We start from the raw sequence: 22,553 nt of genomic DNA on the forward strand, positions 1-22,553 counted from the left end.
GGGTCCCCATGGGAACAGCATAAAAGTTTATTGTATGTAAGAACCGAACCCATGGGGTATGTACAGGTATTTACAGGACAACGGATGAGCCTAACTATTTACAACAAGAGCTGTCCTTCACGAGTCTGTACATCAAGGAGCGACCACAACAGTGTATTTACAGGTGGGATCCAGCGGCTCTGGGTGAGATGGGGATGGAAAGAAATGAAACCAAAGGGCGAGGTGAGGAGCAATGTGTAGTCAAAGACCTCTCTGGGGCTGGATGGGGGCACTGTCCCCATCCCTTGTTGCATCCTGAGGAGGTGGGTGGGAGATGGAAGGTGCCTGTTTTTCCTCCTCTTTGTCTCAGTATTGCTGACCAGTGCCCCAGTGCCTCTCCAGGCCATCTCTCCTCTTCTGGTGCCACATTCCTGGCCCCATCCCTTGCCCCATAGACCAGGCTGGGAGCCAAGGGTCACAGCTCACTGAAGCGCACGGCCGGCTCCAGCTTGTGGGACAGGGCAGTGAGGACCTTGTCGAACTTCTCATAGCGCTCGGCCTGGCTGCTCTCAGCCCCACGGCTGCCCCACAGCAGCCGCAGCTGGAACTCGGTGCTGAAAATCTCCAGCAGCTCCGCTCTGCCCTGGAAACCTGCAGAGAGGGAGAGTCAGTCCCTAGGGATAATGGGGAGCCCATGGGATGCTCCTGGACTGGAGCAGAGGGAAAGGGGCCCTGTGCCCCCATGGCTTACCCTGCAGCTTCACCTCCGCATTGGTGTGGTAGAGCCCGCCGTGGTGGGCCACCATCCGCGCCGCCTCCAGGTGAGCCATGACCACCTCCACGCCGCTGTCGCTGGCCTCCCAGGGCTCGGGGTTGTCCGTGAGAGCCTCATCCCGCTCCAGCAGCGTCACGAGGGGCACGATGTGGGGAAAGGTGGTGTTGGTCAGCGGCGGCCCTTCTGTGGGGAGAGCCACAGTGAGGACCCTGTGCCCCTGCATCCCTTCCCCATGGAGCCAGGATGCTCCAGGGAGCGGACTGAAGGCTCAGCAGCAGCTTTGGCTCTTTATTGCTGCGCCTGGGGCCATCACTGGTTCAACACCAGCACCTCCCAGCTGGGCTTCCTGGTTGTGCCAGGAGGGGAACGCTGCTGTCCCTGCTCTGTGTCTGTGTTTGCCAGGGCTGCGATGGGGAGCGGAGGGCTGGATGCTGGAGAGATGTGGCTCTGCATCCTCCCGACTCGCTGCCCCATCCCCATGCGAGCTCAAGGGCTGGGCTCGGCTCGGCCGCTGGGTTTGTTTAGTTAGGAAATGCTTCCTTGGGAAGGAAGGAGCAGCCGAGGCCAAGCGGGCCCTGCGGGGTGGCTCCGCAGCCACAGGGAAGCGTCTGGAGCTGTCTGGGAGAGGGGCAGAGCTCCCGAACACATCCCCTCCACAGCGGCTGTGGATGAAGGGGGAAGGAGCAGGCAGGCAAGAGAAGGGGAGCTCCTCCCGTTACCTTTCCCTTCGTTCAGGCTCTTCAGGAACGGCTTCAGCTTCTTCTCGTAGAGGATGGCGCCCTCCGTGTGCCGCTGCCGCAGCACCGTCCAGGTCTGCTCCAGCCGGGAGATCTGGAAGCACACGGGGCAGGTGGAAGGTGCTAGGGGCACCGAGCTCTGGGATCACAGGGTGCTCCCAGGGACGCACAGCCCGGCCCTGGGGCCGTGCCCCCCCATCCCATCCCATCCCAGCGCCTGCTGCCCCCCCAACCCAGGCACGTCGCCAGCAGCGAGGCCGGGATCAGGATGTGTCCCCCCTGCCCGTGCCGCAGGACCGAAGCGTCGCAGCGGCCTTGAAGATGAGAGGCAGGGAGAGGGCAGCTCCACCTCCTTTGTGCGGGCAGGAAGCAAAGACTTCCCAGCTGGGCTCCATTTAAAAGTGGATTTTAATCTCCTTTCGTCTCGCAAAGGGAGCAGCGTGGCCCGGAGATGCTGCTGCCTTGAGCCTGGTGTGCATTGTACTGCAGGGCAGATTCATTTCCTCCCAGGAACACAGCCCAGCGCTGAACAAAAAGCCCAACCACTGACAAACAATCGGATCCCAGCGGGATTGGGCTGTGTGCTCTGCTGCGGGGACAGCTCTTCCCCTTCCCTGCTTGCATGGAATCAGAGCATCAACCGCGTTGGAAAAGACCTTTAAGATCAAGTCCAGCCTTTACCCCACACCTCTGGGTGTTTTCCCTTCTTCTCCCACACCAATGGGTGTTGGAGCCTGCAGGATGCGGGGAGCGGGATGTGTTATAGGCTGAGCCCAGGCTCATGGGATGAAGGGAGCATCCCTGTACCTGTGTCATTTCCAAGGCGTTCATCACAGCCGCGAAGCTGAACATGTTCCCCATGGTGCTCTTGAGCTCGGCTGCCAGCTGGATGGTTTTGTGGAGCAGGGCAGCCCGCTCCTCCGTGCTGCCCGTGCAGCCCAGGATGTCCACAGCGATCATGATGGACATGGTGTGAAACCTGCCGTGGGGAGAGACGCAGAGCGGGGTCAGGGCAGGGGGAACAGGGATGCTCCAGGGCTCCTCCACCCCGTGGGGTGCAGAGGACCCCCCCCCCCACTGTGCCAAGCTGGGGATGTCCCATGGGGGCTGTGCCATCCCATGCAGTACCGTTCCAGCAGGTCGAGGCGGAGCTGGTGGCCGTGGGGCAGGGTGAGCAGCTCCATGCCGGAGCTCACCCCCATCATCTGCTGCATCTCCGCTGTCACCCCCAGTATCCGGGCGACCTGGCAACAAAGGGGAGAGCTGTGTTAATTAAGCTGTGTTAATTGAGGAGAGGCTGAAGCAGCCTCTGCCTGCCCTGGCTGATACAGGGCAGAGCCCAGCAGGGATGCTCCACGCTCAGGGTGCATCCCACAGTGATGGGAGGGCAGCGGTACCCATCCCTCCCGCCTGGCCCTGGCCGTACCACGCAGTCCACTTTAGTGATGTGTTTGGCCAACGTCTTCACATCCACCTCTGCCAGCAGCTCTTTGACCTTCTTGAGCACAGCCATCTCCAGAGGCTTGTTCTCCATGGGGATAAGCAGGGACTGGAAGGCTGCAGGGTTGAAGGAGGAGGTTGTCTCCATGGTGGGGGGCACAAAGCCCACATAGTCCAGCTCTCCCTTCAGCCTCTGCGCTGCCTCTGCTTCCCTGGAGCCGTTCTCTATAGTCCCTCTGTGTCCTTCCTCCACCTTTAGCCTCTCCACGTAGCTCTTTGTTGGGAGCTGCTTGGTGTCGTGAGCCGGCCGGTCCCTGCTCATGGGTGAGGTGGGATGGAGCTGGCAGTAGTGCCCCGTGTCCGGCTCGCTGTAGCTGTTCACGGAGGGAGAAGGGGAGGCACGGGCATAGCCATGGCACGGAGTCGAGTGGGAGCTGTGGGCAGGGTCTGGCAGGGCTTTGCTGCTGTTCCCCTGGCACAGCTGGGGCTCGCTGGACCTTCTTATGACTGGAGAGGTTGGGGCAGCTCCAGCCGCTTGGCAGGCGTGGGGCTTTAGCCGGGTAACTGTGGGGAGGAGAGGAGATGCTGTGATCAGATACACACGTGTAGGGACCACGGCTGTAGCAGCCAGCCCCATCCCCAGCTCCAGCCCTCTGCCAGGACAGTTCTTTGCCATACACAGAACCAGACATTGGGGCTTTACAGCCAACACCATTCCCTTCCCAGGTCCCTGCATCACACCCGTGCCAAGCCCAGCCTGACCCACGTTCCCCCCCATCCCCAGTGGGATGCAGCGGTGATGCCTACCCGTGCTGTAGGCGGGTGATGCTGGGTTCTCGGAGATGGGGGACATCGGGGAGTGCAGGTCTTGGATCTGGTCCACGCTGACGGCGCAGTTGCGAATGATGTCTCTGTGGTGGGGCAGGGACACGCTGGGGAGGGGGCAGATGGGGCAGGTTAGCTCCTGCAAGCAGGGGCCGGGCAAGGGATGAGGGTTTGCTGCCCCATCACCTCCTTCCACAGCCACCCATAACGAGCTGAACCCATAACGAGCTCAGCTGGAGCAAGTCCCTGCAGGCAGCTGGGAGCAGAAGGGATCAGTGCCTTTATAAGGCAGAGCCAAGGCTGCCTTTGGGTTGAGCTTGGTTGTGTGGATCCCTGGGAATGGATGTCCTGATGCTAAGGTACATGGGAAGGGATGGCTCCAGGGTGCTGCGGGGAAATGGCTCTAGGAAAGAAGTCTGGGGGTGGTTTCCTATGGTTGTGCTGCAAGTGGTACCTGAGGGATGCTTTGCTTTGTTTCCACTGGGGAGCTGCTGCTCTGACCCACAGCTTAGGAGAGGTGGGAAGTGCCTGGAAGCTGGCCCTGGAGCCCAGCAGGCACCGATGGAGGTGTTGAGGTGCCTGGGTTGGTGACCTGCAGCACGCGTGCACAAGCAGCTGCATAGCAAGAAGGTCTTGGGCTGGTGGGGCAGCAGTTGTGGCCTGATGCAAACACTGCGTGTCAATGGTGCTGCACCAGATGCTGTGCACAGGGGGGGTTGACAGGAGGCATGGCAGTTAACTCACTGCCATGGGTGAGGACTGGGATGCTGTGATGCGTTCAGCTTTGGGTGCTGAGCCTCTGTGGTGGAAGCAGGATGGGAGAGCAGTGCAGTGATAAGGGGTGTAGGGAAAACATGAGTGATGGGGACAGACTGATGGCTCTGGGCTCTCCTGGAAGCCTGAGTGCTCTCCTTCTCCCTGCCATAGCAGCCGTTTGCCTGTTTCCCATTGGTGTGTTCTCACCCTGCCCTTGGGCTGAGAGGGATGAGCTGTGTCCCATTGGGGATGCAGGCGCAGATGGGACCCCTCTGCCTGCTCTGTGTGAGGGTTTATGCATGGCTCTGCCCTCCCAGGCAGGCTCTGAGCAGCCTGGGGCTGCCAAAAGCAAGCGATGCAGAGGGGGTCTCCTCCTCCACCTCCAAGGTTAACATGAACAGCTCAGCCCTGTGGAGGCTGTGATCTGGTGGCGGCGCAGACCCCCATCAGCACAGCTCCATTCATCCCCTCCTGCCCATCAGGCTTTCAGCTCTGCTGATGCAAATGCTCCAGCTGAATGGAAAGGGCTCTAAACCTAAAAGGGCCCTGCAAAAACCAACCAACAAATGGCCTCTTGGTGGCTGTGACCGGCTCCCCCCCTCACATCCGCCTGGGAAAGCTCAGCTCCCGGCACTGACAAGCCCTGACACGCTGCTAATCCTGGCCTGGGTGGTTGTAAAGCACTCTCTGGCTTCTGGCCTGGCATGCTAATGCCATGTCTGCTGCGGTGGCTCAGTGGGGTTGGTACCCCAGCTCTAGCTGGGTACTGCTTCTTATCCCAGTCTCTTTCCCATAACTGATCCCAAACCCTGTCCATTGGGAGCACGGCTTCTCCTCCTTCCCAGGGGCTGCTCCTCTACCCAGCTAAACTGGGATGATGCTCACCTGCTCGGGCACCCCTCAGCTCTGGTGATCTTGTCCGCTGTCAGTCCATCGGTCATGGTGATGCTCCTCCTCTTGATGTGCCCCCCTTTCTGTGTGGCGGGGCTGTGGCCTCCCCCATGCTTCCCATTGCCCAGCCCATAGCTGGCTTCCAGGTAACGCAGGGGGAAGGTGCGGTTGATGGGGCAGTAGATGATGGCCCCGCTCTGCTCCGAGATGGCTTTGCGGTTGCCCACGTAGAAGCGGACGAGGGCGGGCACGTTGTCGAAGCTCTCCTGCTCGAAGAGGTACTGGACACGGGCATGGCCATCACCGGGCTTCGCCGTCGCCTTGTTGATCTTGAAGTGGAGGGGCTCGTTGCGCCAGCGGCACGTCAGCACGTAGTCCCCCAGGCTGGTGAGGGAGTCCCGGATGAGGAAGTCACCGTTCCTCTGCACCAGGCTCTCCGATACCTGGAAGGGGACAGGGCAGCTCCTCAGGCACAGGCACGCTGGTGGATGCTCCATTAGGGTGTTACTTGGCCTTGTTCCCCTTGCCCCAGGAAAACCAGGCTGCTCAGAGGCTTCCCATCTCTCCATAAGCAGCCCAAGCAAAGGATGCCCAGAGCCACCCACCTTCCCCTGCTCACCTCCCGCGGGATGCGGCCGTGGTACCAAGCGTGGCTGCGCAGGTCGGTGCTGCTGAGCTTCAGCTCCTCTTCCAGCTCCTTGTGAAGCTTCTCCGGTGAGGAGTCGAGGATGTATTTCTCCTTGGAGAACTGCACAGGGGAGAGGAGAGCATCCATCAGCCAGTGCGGGGCTGGGGAGGGATGGGTTGGCAGGGTCCCTTTGCAAGGACTTTTAGTGTGAGTTGTCCCTGCCTATGGAACTTGATGATCTTAAGGTCCTTTCCAACCTTAACTATTCTATGGTTCTATGACTATGGCATGGGCACTGGTGATGCCATCTGCCAGGAGCAGACCTGTCTCTGGGAACAGGTACCCTGGAGCTGTGAGTGCGGATTGCTGCCTGTGGCAGGGATGTTGGAGGGTGATGTGCCTGTTGATGGTCAGCTCCTGCCACCAGCACCACTTGGAGGGTCTCCTGGTGGATTGTCCCCATCACGCTGCCCCTCTGCCCCAGCTCAGAGCTGAATGAGGTTGGGTAGGAGAAACCCTACCCCATCTCCTCCTCAAACACCTCCAGGGCAGAACCGCTATGGGAAGTGGTTTTCCAGGAGGAAAGCTGCGTTATCACCCACTCCATGCAACATCCACTGTGATCCCTCATCCAAAGGGTTAACCCGCTGTGTTTAGCCTGATGGTGGCATGAATAGTAATGACAAATGTAAAGGGAACCTTCTGCATTGAAATTAGCTTTTACCAGCGCTGCTGCACCTGAGCCTGGAGGATGCAATTTGCCTCCTCCTTTCCCCCCCTGGAGAGATAAGGGATGGCGTCACGTCTCCATTGGCCATGCTCCCTGCATGATGCTTGGCCAGCATTCCCAGAGGGCAGCTGAGGATTCCTGCTTGCAGCACAGTGCCTGTTTGGAGGTGAGGGTGGGTTTGGGGTGCACATGAGGCTGGTTCCCCTGCTTGGCACAGCAGTTTTGAATCATGCTGTGATGCCAACACCAGTGCCTTGGACCGGGGAGCTTGGATCCATGTGTGGCCACTGTAGCATCCCAGTGGCTACTGGGATGTCTTGCTCCCATGAGCAGGGTGGCTTGGTGGCCTGGCTCCACCTGTGGTGGCAGTGCCAGTGTGAGGGGACACCAGGGGCTGGTTCCAAGCTCCTTGGCACTGGTTAGGGCCGGATGCTGCTGGCGTCTCGGAGGACAGACACAGGCTTGACACCGTGCTGGCACTGCTGGAGGAGCAGCCTGGCACTCACAGCCAGCCTTGCATGGAAACTGGTGCCCCACAGCACTGGGGCTGCAGACCCATGGCAGTGCCTCAGACCTGGCCGCTTTGCCCTGGCCTCATCCTCGCATCCCATGCTAGTTCCCTCTGAGTAGGGGAAAGCAGAGAGCACTGCGCTGCTCTCCTGCCTTGTACCCACTGCTCTGGGTGCTCCTGGGACCCCCCTGAGCCCCTCAGCAGGACTCTGACCCCAGCTCCCCCCCACACCTGGGGAAGATGCTTCATTCCCTGTGGTAGCTGCATCCATCAGGCAGCAAAGCTGTCCCGGGACCCTGCTCCAGCCTGAGCAGGGGAAGGAGTCTGCCAAGGGTCTGTGTAATGGACCATGCCCTCCAGGGCTTGCCCTCACCAGCCTGGACCTGTCCCTGCTCCTTCCCAACTCCTCTCAAGCCAAAAGGTGCTGGGACAGAGGCAGCAGCCTATGGGAACATCATGGCCTGAACTCAGCCTTGTTCATCCAACTCTGTTCACAGTCCCTGCGTGCTGGAGCTGCAGGGACCTGCACCAGCAGACGTGTGGCTTGTCCCTTCCTGACCGAGGGCTGTGGGAATCCAAATGCTTTCTGCTGCTCTGGGGGCACCATGGAGACAAAGGCACTGAACCCCATTAGGAATGAATGGCAGCGGGTGGATGCTGTGAGGTCCGGTGCCTGCGGAGGGGCCAGGCCGAGCAGATGCCGTTTCCATGACAACCCCTCTCTGCCACCAGCGGCGCAGTGATGGGGAACCTCAGCTCACCCCAAACTCCAGTGAGGGACCCCCGGGAGCCTGCCCTGCCTCTGCAGGCTAACGCTGATGGAGCAGAGCCTGGAGCAGGGATTAGCGCCTGCTCTGCTCCCCGCGGTACATCTGGGTTTTCCCCCAAATCCTCCCCATGCAAATGTGCAGGATAACAAACACAAACCCAGCTGAGCGGCGCCCGGCGTCTCCAAGCCTGGATTTGGCATCCGTGCCAGGAGCCAGGTGCTAAGCTAGGAGAGAACAGGAGGTTTGGGGAGAGGATGGGATCACAGAATGGTCTGGGTTGGAAAGACCCTTAACATCATCCACTTCCAACCCCCTGCACGTCCCGGAGCATCCTGCCCCTGTGCTGCCTGCTGGCCGGGTGCTGGGCTGGAAAGGGCACCATGCCGAGAGGACATCCAAAGGTGCACAGCCTGACGGGAGGTCTTGCATACCAGTGGGATGGATGAGGGGAAAAAGCCTTGACTTCCACTAGCACCCAGCTGGAGTGTGTGCTGCTGCCCCCCTCAAGGCTTCTTCCATCTAAGTAGGAAGCAATAGGGATTAGAGCGGCTCTCCGGACCAGACAAACCAGCTCAGGAGCTGCCAGAGATGATGCCAAGCTCTGCTTGAGGAATCCCAACCAGCAGCCAAGCTGGCTTGGCTGGGGGAAGGAGAGCTCCTCCATCATATTCAGTGCCCTGATTCGCAGTCCTGGGGCTGGGGAATCCTCTGCTGCTGCCGTGCAATGGGGGCAGCCCCACTGAGGAGGCAATTCCCAGGTCTCTCCACCCCTTCCCACTTTCCTGGCTCTCCCTGCTGCTTGGCTATGGATGGAAGCGCCTCCAGTCATAGCTGAGGGGCAAGGACTGGAGCTAGCAGTGGAAAGGCAAGAGTTGGAGGATGGAGGGTGCTGTGGTATGAGTAAAACAGTGGCTTGTCACTGTGCCTGGTGTGGAGGAGAGCTTCCAAAGCTGGCATTGGGCTTTGCTTGCAAAGGTAACCTCATGAAACAGGAGGGATTTGCGGCTTCCCTGCTCTCTCCTCCCAGATCTGGAGGAGTCGCAGCTGAGGATGAAGTCAGCCTGGAGAGCAAGGTGTACTCACACCCTCCCCTCCATGATAACATCTCACTAACCCCAGGGCACGGAGCGCATCTGCTCTGCTCCTGCCCACCCTGTGCTGGGACCCTCGCTAGGGAATTCCCAGCCCCTGCTCTGCCTGCCTGGGAAGCAGAACTGGGAGGAAATGGGAGTTAAGAAGCCCTTGGGAGCAGGGATATGGGGGAAAGCCCCAGAATCCTGTGAGGAGACTTCTCTGCTTCATTTGCACTTGGCAAAGGGCTACTGCAGTGAAGTATTTCAGTGCTGTGAGTCAGTCCATCCCCTTCATCTTGATACCTACATGGAAAAGAAATAACTTGTCTTGTCTTCCTGTGACTCTGGGCACCTAAATGGCCTCTGAGAAAGCACCAGCCCATCTACCCACCCCACTTGGGTACGCCACATCTCCGTTATCCTCACTGAAGGCTCAAAATCCTTGTCCTGGGATCCAAACCCCATCCTAGGACTGGTCCTGGTCACCCCCAGGATCTTCTCTCCCCTTGTCTGCGCTCCTTTGTGACAGCTCTGGAGCAATTATGTCTGGCTGGCAGGGGTGGGGTGCAGCTGGGGTTGATGGCTGGGAACATCTGGATGCTCCAAGGTGGGATAAGTGCCCCAGGTTGTGTGGTGGGGTGATGGAGAGCACTGCTACCACTGCCCCAGGGGAGCGGGTCTCTGGTGCAGTTGATGGGGCATGGGTACACACACATTTCCATCCATCTATATATTACTTATCTCACTCCAAGACGGCAGCAGCGGCTGCTGCTGCATCCCTTTTCGGAGCTGCTATTGGCCAGAAATGATGTCAGTGCTTCCCAGGCTGGGTGCACTGCCATTGGCGGTGAGCAGGGATGCGGCTGTCAGCTGGAAGCGCTCCAGTCATTCATGGGGACTTCAGTGTGTGTTTGCTGGGCACGCTTGGGCACAAATAGATGGTGAAAGATCTGGAGGAGCCAGGTGAGCACTCAGGGCTTCACTTTTAACTCTTTCTGGGGTCGGGATGGAGCGCCCTCCATCCCCTCTCACATCCTTCCGGAGAGCCAGACACCCACTTGTCTCTGCCTTGTGCTGACAGCAGCTTGCTGAACCCCCCTGCCATGTGCAGCCCAAGGGCTGCTGCGCTAGGGCACATCCCCCTGTGCCATTGCTGGCCTTTGGACAACCAGGAAAAGCTCTTCTGCTTTCCCTTTTTGCCCCCAACAGCGATCAAAATCCCTGGCTTTACATTGAGATCAACCGCAACCATGACAAGACTTGAAACGCTGCTCCTGGGCTCCGTCTTACCCAGCATAATCTCTAATGCTCAGCACCTACCTCGCTCAGCAGGGGTACAGAATAACCCTGCCAGCTCTCTTGGCTGCCAGCTCCTTTCTAACTTGCAGTACTCTTGCTTCAACCCAGAGCCTGCTTGGCTCTTGCAGCCTTAAACACCTTTGCTCTTTGAGTAAATGAGAGAACCAATTCCTAGCGCTGTGCAAATGCCAGCGTCCAAAAATAGGACACCTACACTCATGCCCAGAGAGCGGCGGTGCTGGGAGCACCCCAGGATGAGTGAGGGATGCATCCCACCAGTCAGACCTGTGCAGTGCAGCAAGCACAGAGACTCCCAGGCCAGGGAGCCGTGCGCTCACCTGCGCTCGGGCTCTGTGTGCTCAGTGATGCTCCCCAGCACACGGCATCACTCGGGGGATGCTAAACGAGCTCTGCCAAGGGGGAGGGCTTCCTTCAGGAGCGCTCTGCACGGCGAACCGGCCGCCTGCTCCCATGGCTCGGAGGGCGCTGAGCTCTGCCCCGCGACCCTCGCACTCGCTGCCTCCTGGACCAGCGCTGGGGACAGCGGGGCCGAACCCGCTCTCCCCCTGCTCTCCCAGTGCCCGGGGTCCCCATCCCGCCCTCCTTCCCCACGCTGCCCGGCCCCAGCGCTCACCTGCACCTGCATGAAGGAGCCGCGGTAGAAGCAGCATGCGGCCGCGGACAGGGCGCTCCATAGGCTGCATCGCTCCGTCATGGCGCGGTGCGCCCGGCCCGGGCTGCCCCGGCCGGGGCTGCACCTCCGCTACCGCCGCCGCCGCCGCCGGGCTTCAATTTCAGCCGCTTCCCCGATTACCTCATCCCTTGTCGGCAACGGGAGGCGGTGCCCGCACCGCAGCTCCGCCCCGGAACGCCCCCCCGGGGCCGCCCGCATCGGGCCCCCCGGGGAACCGGTACCTCTGAAGGGACCCGGCATCCTCCAGGGGAACCGGGTCCTTTGAGGGTGAAGCGGGTCCTCTGAGGGGACATGATACCCCTGAGGGGATCCGGGTCCTCTGAGTGGAGCTGGTACCCTTGGGGGAAACCAGCATCCCCGAGGGGAACCGGGTCCTTAGTGGGGAGCAGACATCCCGGCTCCCTGCATCCTTAAGGGAACCAGCACCACTAAGGAGAACCAGCTCCTCTGAGGGGATCCAACACCCAGCTCCTCAGAGGGTATTCATCCCTCCTGAGGGGTTTTGTCACCCCTTAGCTCCCCATCCCAATCCATTTGCTCTCTCCCGGTGACACACACGGGTCAGGGACAGCCTCGTCCCCTCTTGCACCCCTTCCTGCTGATGTCCTTCTGAGGGACACCCCGGTGCGTGCCTGGCTGCGGGAAGCTGGCTGCCTGCTTCCTACATAGGCTATCTCCGAGTTGTGTTTAATTAAAGCTCCGCTTTGGTTTAATTAAGGCCACGGTTTCATGTATGGGATGTGCGAGGCAGCACTGATGACTCAAAGCATCGCTCCAGCCCTGGCTCTCAATATCCCCACCCGAACCCATAGCACACGGGCACGGGCATGGGTCCCCCAGCACTCACAGTGAGCTCTGCACCCTCTTGTCCAGTCCCCCTCCAGGGCTGTCCTGCATTGGCACATGGATCTGGCCATGCCAACAGGGAGATTTGACCCTCCTGTCCACTCCAAGCACCCCGGTGGCTCCTGGTGTACCCTCACCTCAGGGGATGCTGTGAGCTGGGAGAGCCTTCCCTGCCGCCACAAAGAGCAGAACCCTGCAGCCTCCCCTCTCATTAATCCAGACGAGCCCCTCGCATCCCCAGGCAGGGAGGCAGCAGCCGGGGCTGATGAGAGACAGGTCCCCGGAGCAGCTCCTCCGCGCAGAACAAAGGAAGCTCGGAGGCGCTCGCCGGGCCCTGCGCTGCCCCTGCTTTAGCAGGAGAGAGGAGGAGACAGGGAGCAGCACGGGTCTGCGGCAGGACAGGGCTGGAAGGGAGGCACTGGGTGCTAATGGACCCACTGGGACAGGGTGGGAGCACGGGCTCTTCTCTTGCCTGGGGCTCAGGGACAGACCAGATGGCAGCGCACAAGGAGAGGCTGCTCCAACAGGATTCGATGGTGAATCATCCCCTTGCCAAGGCTTCTCCCCCGCGACGGGCTCTGTGGTTTCCTTCCAAGGCTCTCAGTGAGGGAGCAAGCGGGAGCCACATGGGGTGATGCTCCCGGCTGCCCCTCTGCAGGGGAAGCTGAAAACCTGACTGCAGGGACATGGGACAGCTTCACCCACTGCTGCTGGGTGGGATGTCCTCAAATGGAGCCAGGAGCATGGATCCCCCAGGCAGCTTGGAAACACCAACCCTTAGGCTATCATTAAAGCACGTTAATTACCAAGCCCTTATTGATCCCTGCTTTCGACCCTGCCTGGCTCCTGGCTGCACCTCTAATCACAGCAGGCTCGGTGATGGGAGAGCTGGCCCTGGCTGGTTTGTGGCTGAAGCTTGAGGGCTGATGTTTGGTGGTACCTTTGTGCACATCTGGACCTTTGCTCCCAAGGGCTTTGCAGAGCATCCTCTCCTCCTGATTCCTTCACTGTCTCTTTCCTCCCTGTTGTTGCCCTCTCTGCTTGTTTCCATCCCAGCCACGAAGCAAGGACCTATTCCAGTGGTGGGTCCCAGCCCTAAAGGATCCCAGTTACAGCAGCCACCTTCCCATCCAGCCCTGGGGCTGAATGCTGCCGGGTGCTGAGCGCTCTGCAGCTGCACGGGCTCCCAGCCAAGCCGGGCACCTGCAATCAGCCCAAGTGCCCCCATCATCCCGGTCACTCACACTCCAGCTCATTACTTATTTGACTAAAATAGCTGCTGTCACTGCAGCCATCACTTGCTTCCGTGACCAAAGGGAAGCGGGGAATAAATCACAGCCCACAGGCTGTGTCAACACCATGGGTGGGAAATAAAGGCCACCGAGCTTGGGTCTGGGATCTGCCTGGAGAGTAGGGAATGCTCACCAGAACGAACTCGGATCCCAAACCAAAGCCATACCCATTGCCCCCTATCTGTGCTCATTCAATTAGCAGCCATAAAATGCACCCACCTCTGGGTGCACACACGGACAGGGCCACCTCAAGTCACTTCTCAACAACCACATCTGCCCAGCTCATTGCAGCCCCATTGGGTAACCGGACCCACAGGGCTCCAGCCTTCCTCAAACCAGCTCCCTAAAGGCCATTGCATGGCAGCAACCACCGGAGCAGGTTTTCCATGCTCCATCCCCTAACCACAGAGCATCCCTGCCACCGGTCCTCTGCTCCCGCCCGGCTCCCATTGTGCCAGCAGCCTCCTGCGAAAGGGCCGCTCTCCTCCAGAGCCAGGCGCCTCGCTAATGAATTTCTGGCCAGACATGAAGAGTCCTCAGGAATGTTAATAGTTTGCTGGAGGATAAGCAAGAGATTTGGAGAGATTTACACCGACTTTCATGTGACAGCCACGAAAGTGGCTCAAAACCCTTCCGTTTCCCTACGTGGAGGCAGAGGGAGGAGGCTGCCCCTGCGTCTGCAGCGTTCACAAGTGATGGGAGCGTGACGCACAGGCAGCTGCTGTGGGAGCAGCAGCAGGGTACCACATAGGGACCGTGGATCCTCTGCCTGCCTCGGCCTCGCTGCTTCCAGCAGGGAATGCCTGCCAGGGTCAAAGAGAGAGCCCAGACTGGTGGGATGGGGATGCAGAGCTGAGCACTGTGCTGGGGTAGGGCCCAACCAGCCCCTCTACCACTGTCACCCATAGGAGCAGGCTGTGATTGCACTCAGTGCCTTACCTTCACGTATTCGCTGCCGGACTCCAGGCCATCGTGGTGGCTGGAAAGAAGGGGAGAAGTGGAAATAGGTAAGTGAAGGGCAGTGAATGGTGACAGTTAAGTCACAAAGGTGGTGGCAGAGGTGTGGGGAGTGAGGGTTTGTACCCCTTTTGCCATGGGGCTGAGAGCATGGGCATGGATTTAGGAGAGGTTCCCAGGTCCCAGCACTGTTCCTGCCCACTCCGTGCCTGCTCTCAGCGCAGGGCTTAACCTCCCTAATGCGATCAGGGAAGAATGGGGCCTTTTTAGGGGATCTTGCCCCAGATCTGCTTGGGACCGTGTGAGCTGCGACCCAGCTGCCAGGCTGGGGTCCCCTTAGGTCACAGTGCAGGGGGTGCATGCCGAGGTGAGGGGCCCTGTGCCCGGTTCCCAATGGCAGAGCTGTGTTCCCAATAGGCTGCTGCTGGGACACAGCACCCAGATAGGAGCTTCTGATTGCTCCTTGTGCAACCCCATGGAAACCAAACCCCACTGAAACCAGGGTGAACTGCAGCATTCTGACTGAGACTGTGAGCTTTGCGCTCCCAGCACACGGGCAATAGAAACTCCCATTCTCCCTGGTGATGTGTTCACTCTTAGCCCTACTGACAACCACCACAACAACCCCGCTGAGCCAACAGCTTCTTTACTGTCATTTAATGGGGACAGATGGCCCCTGCTCTTTTCTGAGCAGGAAGCAAATGCTACTACTGCTTTTTGTGCTCTTGTAGGTTGAGGTATGTGTGCGTATGGATGAATCCAAAGGGAACAACACAGGAGAGAGGCTGTAACAGCTGGGATGCGCTCCCCTGAGGTCCTGCCTTTCAGAAGGAAATACAGAACTCGAAACGTCTTTAACCAGAATCCTGTACCTGTCACCTCTATAGTGCCAAGCTGCAGCACGGACATCCCACTGCTTGCTGAGGTCAGGAGCACAGGGTGCTCAGGCCCTGGGATGCCAGCACGAGGCTAAGAAACAACCAAATCCCAGGGAACCACAACCCCAGGATGCCCCATTCCCTGCCAGGAGCAGCCCTTGCTCCATCTGGTGCCTACAGCCATAGGACCCCTATCTCATACTGGGATCTGCTGGGGCCCTGCACCCAAACCCCTTCTGGGATCCACACTGGTGCCATCCCTAGGGAGCAGAATTCCTCCTCTGTGGATCCCTCCAGGCTGGGGATGGCTCCTGCTGGCTCAGAAATCAGTCACCTAAAGGGAAGTGGAGGCAGGGGAGGTGACCGCTGCCACGCTGGACATGCACTGGACATCCCAGTGGGTCCTGTTGGGATCAGCATGAACCCCTTGGTGTGCCCAGCAGGACCCACTCCTCCCGTCCCATACTGGTGAACCCTCACCCCCATTGCCCAGCTCGGAAGGGGATAAAGGGCCTGGCAATGGGCCGCGGGCCCGCGCCGGCGCTGCTCTGGAGCCACGGAGCCGCCTGGAGCTGCGAGAGCCGTGAGAAAAGCCGGCAGGAGGATGGGGGCCTCCGGGCAGGAAATCGGGAGCATGGGAGCAGCTGGGAGACGCTGCGGAGGCCCCAGTGCCGGGGAAGGGCAGCAGCTGGGGCCGCATCCCCCCCCCGGTGCTGCGCATTCCTGCAGGAAACGGCATTTTTGGGGGCAGCGAGCGCCTGGGAGAAATTCCAGGGCTGCCTCTGGAGCGTGGCCATGGCTGGGACACGGCACCGCGGCAGCGGCAATGGGGAGCGGGGCTTTGGATGCTCCTTGCGGGCTTGGGAAGGCACCGCAGTGATTTACACACGTGTGGGTCCAGGCCTGGTCTGCTCATCCCTGGACACCAGTGCTGCAGAACCAATTCTGGGTACTTGGTGCCTCAGTTTCCCCCTCCGCAGAGCTGCCTCATCCCGGGTTTTGGCTGGCAGGGCCCTGCGGGAAGCAGCGCTTCCCGTGCCCCATGCATGGAGGGAAGTCAGATCACATCCGCTCTGTGACCTGCTACGGGTCATCTCCCGTTAGTCACCGTGTCCCCATCGGCGTCACGGCCACCGCCTTGTTCTGAGCAGCTCCATGGGCCGGGTGCTGCTCGCTGTCCCATGGCAGTGCAATCGGGGGCTTGATGCTGCAGGGAGCATCCACGGGAGAGCCCTCCTTTGGGCATCCTGAGGCTGTGCTGTCTCTCATCACCATCCTCCCCAGGCAAGCCAATATCCGCCCCAGGGCCACCCTCGTCCCCCCCTACGCTGCTCTGGTCCCTCTGCACAGGCGTGCCCCGTGCTGGGAAGCTGGCCCTGGCTCTGGACACGGGCTGGCGGGGACAGAACGTCCCCATCCCCAGGGATGTGCCTGCAACAGGAGGAAGGGCTGGGGCGCGGCACTGTCCCGGTCCTGCTTCCGCCCGCCCCACAGCAGGGCCCGGCCATGGGGCTGGCTCCGGCAGGCGACTGCTCCCTAAGGCAGAGGTTTTTGGGGGACTCCAAGTGCCCCTGATGCCAAGTCCTGCTCTGGTGCCTCAGTTTCCCTGGCAAACAGCGCGGCTACACCCATCACCAGATGATGGATGCTAGGGGGCATTTGGCTATTGAGTTCTGAGGACTCAAGTCCCGAGCCAAGACACCCGGTGACCACACACACAGCTCCCAGCCCAGTGACTCAAGTCACTTCTAGGGGAGCCCCACGCCCCTTCTATAGGGTCCCTGTGCCACTGCTTGGTCTCTGTGCTCACAAAGGACGTGGCACTGCTGCAGCCCCCCCAGACCTCCATCCCCTCCCCAAGCCGTGCCCCCCCTCCATCACCGGGTCCGGTTGCGGTGCCTGCAGCCGATGCAAACCCACCACGTCCCCGCCTCTCCCTGCCCGTCCCCTCCGGGGTGCGGGGGGGCCCTCACCTGCCCTGTCCCAGCGCAGGGAGCCTCCTGCCCACCGCTGTCATCACCGCCATGGGGAGCAGCGAGCAGCTCTCTCCGGGCCGTTCTCCAGCCCCGCACTGAGCGTTGCGAGCCGGGGGCGCGCAGGGCGGTGCGGACCGGACCCTCCTCCTCCTTCCCGTCCCGGCCCTCCTCCTCCGGCCCTCCCTTCGGAATGTGCGCCCGGCTCCCACCGCTCCTCATCCCGCTCCGGGGGCCTCGGTGCTGGGGCACGGGGAGCGCAGCTCCGCGGTGGGATGGGGAGAGCAGGGGGAACAGGAGGCACCGGGGTGGGGAAGGAGTCGGGATTGGGAAGGGGTGATCCGGTGGGAGCTTGTGCTGGAGGGAGGTTTGCAGTTGGTACCTTCACCCGTGCCCTCAGTGCCACACACGCTGCTGGGGGACACTGGTGGCTCCTTGTGCCCAGACACCCAGGTGATGGGCAGGAGGTTATAAATCCTCTGGTTGATTCTGAGGTGAAAACCTTCCAGAAGACTCGACCCCCATCTGTAAGTGCTGAGCCCCCAAATTCCCCTGAGGGTGGAAGGGGGGGATTTGTGCCCGGAGCTGGGGGTTTAATGGCAAGTGATGGAAATGGGGACAAGGCGGCTGGTTCTGGGGTAGCCTGGATAGAGGAAGCGCCACTTGGGGAGGGGGTTAAAGATGGAAGGGATAAGGATGGAGGGGATGGAAGAGATGAGAGTGAGGGGTGGATGGGGCCGGGACAGTTCAGGTCCGAGCTCCTTGGAGCCCATCCCAGCGCTGGAGCAGAGCCGCCGGCAGGACAAAGGGACGTTGGGGCTGCGCGGGGCTCGGAGATGTTTCCACCCCATCCGGAAACGGGAGGGAGCAGAAATCCCACAGGAAACCTCGCTCCCATGGAGCCGCTGACCTGGCCATGGTGCGGAGTGCTCCGGCAGTGCCAGCTGCATCCCTTCTGTGTGCCAGCCCCGTTCCTTTGCCCTGGGGGGGGGACGGACGACAGAAAGCGGGTCCCATAGGAAGGCTGAGCAAACCCAATGGGGCTGTACCTGTCTGGGGAGATCTCGCTGGGATGCTCTTGCCCCTTTTGATCCCCATCAGTGGTCTCCAATCCTGCTGCTGTATCAGGGTTTGGGTCCAGGCTCGGTGCCTCCATCCTGGGGCAGGACATGCTCCCTGCAGGCTCCTGCTCCATCCTGGTCATCACTGGTGCATCCATAGGTTGAGCCTCTTCCTTCTGCTCTGTTTGCCGAGTGGCTGAGGGTGAATCTGTGCCCGGATCAGGGGTGATGGACATCTTGGAGCTGGGGAGTGGGGGCTTGTTACTGGGGATCCCATTATCCCGACAGCTCTGGCTGCTCTTGGCTTTGCCCTGGCTCTTCCCTGCCTTGCCCAGGTTGAGCCTGGGCATGGTGCCCATGTGGCTGTACATGTCCGATGAGCGGGCATAGGGGCCGGGGCTCTTGGGCATGGTGTTGAGATCATCCTGGGTGCTATCGAAGGGCTCCTCCAGGAAGCCATGGGAAGGAGGGAGACACGGCCCCAGGCTCTCGGGAGCACTGGGGGCTACGGACACACGCCGGAGGGTGAAGGACCGGGGGATGCTGCTCAGGCTCCCGAAGCCTTTGAACTTGAAGAACTCTGGCAAGGAGAAGGGAGAGATGCATGTGGGGTTACTGCTGGCACGGTGTGATGGTGAGGTCCTGGGCTGGGGTGTGCATGGGGCGCTGTGCCATGGTGCAGCCTGATGTCAGCCCTGTTACACCCTGCATCTCCAGTCCCAGCCCAGCAGGACCCCCCTGCGGCCTTGGGTGGATGCGATGCTGCTTGGGGCGTCCCTTAGGGAGCAAACAACCCCTGCGCCCTGGCAAACCCAACAGCAGCGTTTCCCTCTTGTAGAGGCAGAGGAAGAACCACCCAGCCCTGCTGAGCACACCAGGGAGTGCCAGGAATGATTCCACATCTCTTCCTCCTGTCCCACCTCCTCTCTGCTTCCCAGTGGGGACTCTAGGCAGGGCTGTGCCCATCCCTGGAGCATCAGGGCAGCCCCACAGGACACATCCCCTGCACTATATAGGGTGAAAGCATGGGGGACACACACCACATCTCCCCATGGATGGGGGTCCATGTGTGTGTTCCAGGCCGGGTTGGATGGGGCTTGGAGCAAGCTGCTCTACATGAGGTGTCCCTGCCCATGGCAGGGGGTTGGAACCGGGTGATGTAAAAGGTTCTTTCCAACCCAAACCATTCTGTGCTGCTCTGCACGGCGCAGCAGGAACCGGCCATGAGCGCGGCTGCGGTCCCCACTTCCTCGCAGCCACCTGCAAGCAGCGAGCCCCGAGCACCCCCACAGAGCAGTGCTCATCCTACCCGCGGCAGCCTTCGGGTTTCGGGTCCCGGCCCCGCTCTGCCTGCCCCCGCCGTGCAGGCTGCACAAGGACCGCGGCACACGGGGTGCTGCAGGGCAGGGGTTCACTGCCGCGCTCCGGATGCCTCGGGAGCGGGGTTTGCGGTGATTGTGACACCCCGGGGCTCTGCAAAGCCTCTTCCCCTGCAGGCAGGAAGCAGCGTGCTGCGGCTGTGCTGTGTGAGGAGCTCATGGACCCACAGCTCCTGACCCCAGCCTTGGGCTCTGCAGAGCATCCCCGTAGCCACACAGAGGCTGCATCAGCCATGGGCTCTGCAGAGCATCCCCGTAGCCACACAGGGGCTGCATCAGTCGAAAAGCGCTCCTGTATGTTAGAAACCTCATGGCCTGAGTGGAGTTAAAGGCAAAACTGCTTTGGGTTGAGCATCCCCTCCGAGTCCGAGCATCCCCTGCAGGGGCTGCTGCGCGGTGGGAAAGGCAGCGCTGGGGACGTTTCCCACCTCCGATCCCAGCTGCGATGGGGACGTGGGGTTTTGCCAATGGAAGGGTCCCTGGGGAACGCAAGGAGCGGCCTCCCCCCAGCGCCAGCGCCGCGCAGGAATGCAGAGAGCAGCAGAGGCCGCTCCCGCGCAGCCCGGCGCTGGGAAGCGGGGTGAAGGCCACAGCAGCCGCCCCCGGGGCTGTGAGAAAGAGCAGAGCTCGCTCCCGATGGGTACCAGCGCTTCCTCCGGGAGCAGCCGCCGGGAATGCGCTCCCAGGCTCCCACCCCGCTCCTTTGTATGGGTCCTGGACACCCCCGCCTTGCACCCCTGATGCTGCATCCCTTAGGATGTGATCTGGGGAGTGAAGACCCCCCCAAACCCCATTGTGCATCCCCCTGCGTGCATCCTGGCACCCAGCTCCTGAGCCAGCAGCACCCGAGCTCAGCCCCAGCGCTGGGGATGGAGACCCCTCAAAACCCCTCACCCCAATGAGAGCAGAGCCTGTGTCAGCTCCTGATGTACCCGGGTTGGAGCGACACAGGGAGCGTGTGAGCACACACACATTCACATTCACATTCACATTCACATTCACACATTCATTCACACACATTCACACTCACTCACTGTCTCACACTCCCATTCACTCTCTCACACACACAATGCCTCACACTCATTCACACACACTCAATCACTGTTTCACACTCACATTCACTCTTACACACACTATGACTGTCTCATGTTCACATTCACATCCACTCACACATCCCCATCTGCTCCATCCTGTGCAGGTGCCCACCCACCCCATCCCACCCCATCCCACCCCACCCCATCCCATCCCATCCCATCCCATCCCATCCCACCCCATCCCATCCCATCCCACAGCCACTCACTGAACTTCCTGAAGCCCCCTCGTTTCTGCCCCTCGGCCATGGCCGCTCCGCTCGGAGGCGCAGGGACGAGAGGGACCAGTTTAGAACTGTGAAGCCCTTCCCTGCCCGCCCCTCCCTTCCTGCCCCCCCGCAGTCGCTCATCGCTCCATGGCACTTCCTCCCCACCGCTCTCATCGTCTGCTCCTGGCCCTGCCCTTGGCCCTGCCGCCCTCCTCCTGCCCCACAGACCTCCTAGTACAGGGGATGCCTCTGGGACCCCGGTTTGGGGATGATGGGCAGATGTGGGCACCCAAACCCCTCGGGTGACAGCTATAGAGGAGGGAGCCAGTCCTGGACTGGGGTGGTGGCCCCATGGGTAAGGGTACCAGCCCTATGGATGAGGGTGCCAGCCCCATGGATGAGGGTACCAGCCCTATGGATGAGGGTACCAGCGCTATGGATGAGGGTGCCAGCCCTATGGATGAGGGTACCAGCGCTATGGATGAGGGTGCCAGCCCTATGGAGGAAGGTGCCAGCCCTATGGATGAGGGTGTCAGCCCTATGGATGAAGGTACCAGCCCTATGGATGAGGGATGCCAACCCTATGAATGAGGGTGCCAGGCCTAGGGATGAAGGTTCCAACCCTATGGAGGAGGGTACCAGCCTTTGTCAAGGGTGCCAGCCCTAGGGATGAAGGTGCCAGCCCTATGGAAGAGGGTAAAAGCCCTATGGATGAGGGTACCAGCCCTAGGGATGAAGGTGCCAGACCTATGGGTAAGGATGCCAACCCTAGGGATGAGGGTGCCAGCTCTATGGAGGAGGGTATCAGCCTTATGAATGAGGGTGCCAGCCCTGTGGATGAAAGTGCCAGCTGTATGAATGAGGATGCCAGCCCTACGGCTGAGCGTGCCAGCCCTTATCAAGGGTGCAGGTGCTATGGATGAATGTACCAGCCCTATGGAAGAGGGTGCCAGCCCTATGGATGAAGGTGCCAGGCTTTGTCAAGGGTACCGGCCCTATGGATGAAGGTGCCAGCCCTATGGAGGAGGGTCCTGCCCTACAGACAGGGCCCTGCTATGCACATTTGGGGCTCAGCTCCTACCCTCACCGTGCCCCATGGGGTGACAGCCAGGTGCCATCACTGCCAATGGAAGCCCCCGTCACCAGCTCTTCTCTCATGCTGGGGACCTTTGGGTGCCCCATACGGGTGTCTCCATGCGGGACAGAGTACCCTAGGACCAGCAGGGATATGGTGTCTGTGTTGTCCCCATCCCCAGGGAGCACCTGGTGGTCCCCGAGGCCAGGATGCCCGGTACTGCTCTGGCCTTTGCTCCCTGTGCTCGCAGCCTTGGCAGCCCCAGACCAACCCGTTCTGCACCCAGCAGCGGGCATTGCTATGGGGAGGCTTCACCCCAGCCATGGCCATGTCTGCCAGCAAGGCAGGAACTCGGGGACCAGACCCCGGTGTCCCCTCGCCTTGGTCCCCTTCCCGCATCCCCTGGTGCAGCGCAGCGGCAGGGAGCAGCGATGCTGCTATATCCCTGTGACACACGTTGGGGACGGCAGCACCGTTGTCCCCAGGGACGGGGTGGCGGGGAGCGGGGACACGGCGCTGCTCCATGGGGATGCTGAGGCACGGACACGGACAGGGACACGGCCGCAGGGAGCGGAGCGGTAACAACATGGCGGCCGCCGGCGGACTACAACTCCCAGCATGCCCCGCGCGGCGCGGTGCCGTTGCGTGCAGCGGAAGTGCAGTGACGCCGGTGGCGGAGGAAGG

At 60.9% G+C, this 22,553-nt stretch overlaps 1 protein-coding gene across 3 annotated transcripts; it reads right to left on the bottom strand.

Moving 5' to 3' along the window:
* Positions 1–10: 10 nt before the first annotated feature.
* On the bottom strand, positions 11–20,928 carry SH2D3C (SH2 domain containing 3C). 3 transcript variants are annotated; one of them, XM_061352917.1, is made up of 12 exons: positions 20,795–20,928; positions 18,104–18,695; positions 14,186–14,225; positions 6,023–6,151; positions 5,398–5,846; positions 3,739–3,863; positions 2,918–3,495; positions 2,620–2,735; positions 2,299–2,470; positions 1,474–1,585; positions 731–937; positions 11–630 (listed from the first exon to the last, which is right to left on the bottom strand). In XM_061352917.1, exons 1-12 carry the CDS (start codon positions 20,832–20,834, stop codon positions 455–457), a joined length of 2,736 nt encoding a protein of 911 aa, XP_061208901.1. In that variant the 5' UTR covers positions 20,835–20,928; the 3' UTR covers positions 11–454. The 3 variants fall into 3 exon arrangements, with proteins under 3 accessions (XP_061208901.1, XP_061208902.1, XP_061208903.1); XM_061352918.1 differs by lacking the exons at positions 18,104–18,695; positions 20,795–20,928 and adding an exon at positions 17,055–17,101; XM_061352919.1 differs by lacking the exons at positions 14,186–14,225; positions 18,104–18,695; positions 20,795–20,928 and adding an exon at positions 11,049–11,239.
* Between the last annotated feature and the right edge of the window lie 1,625 nt (positions 20,929–22,553).

Source organism: Neopsephotus bourkii, unplaced genomic scaffold (assembly GCF_033783945.1).
Source record: "Neopsephotus bourkii isolate Nb327-2 ecotype Australia unplaced genomic scaffold, CSIRO-AGI_Nbou_v1 NB_659, whole genome shotgun sequence".
Taxonomy (NCBI): Eukaryota; Metazoa; Chordata; class Aves; order Psittaciformes; family Psittacidae; genus Neopsephotus; species Neopsephotus bourkii.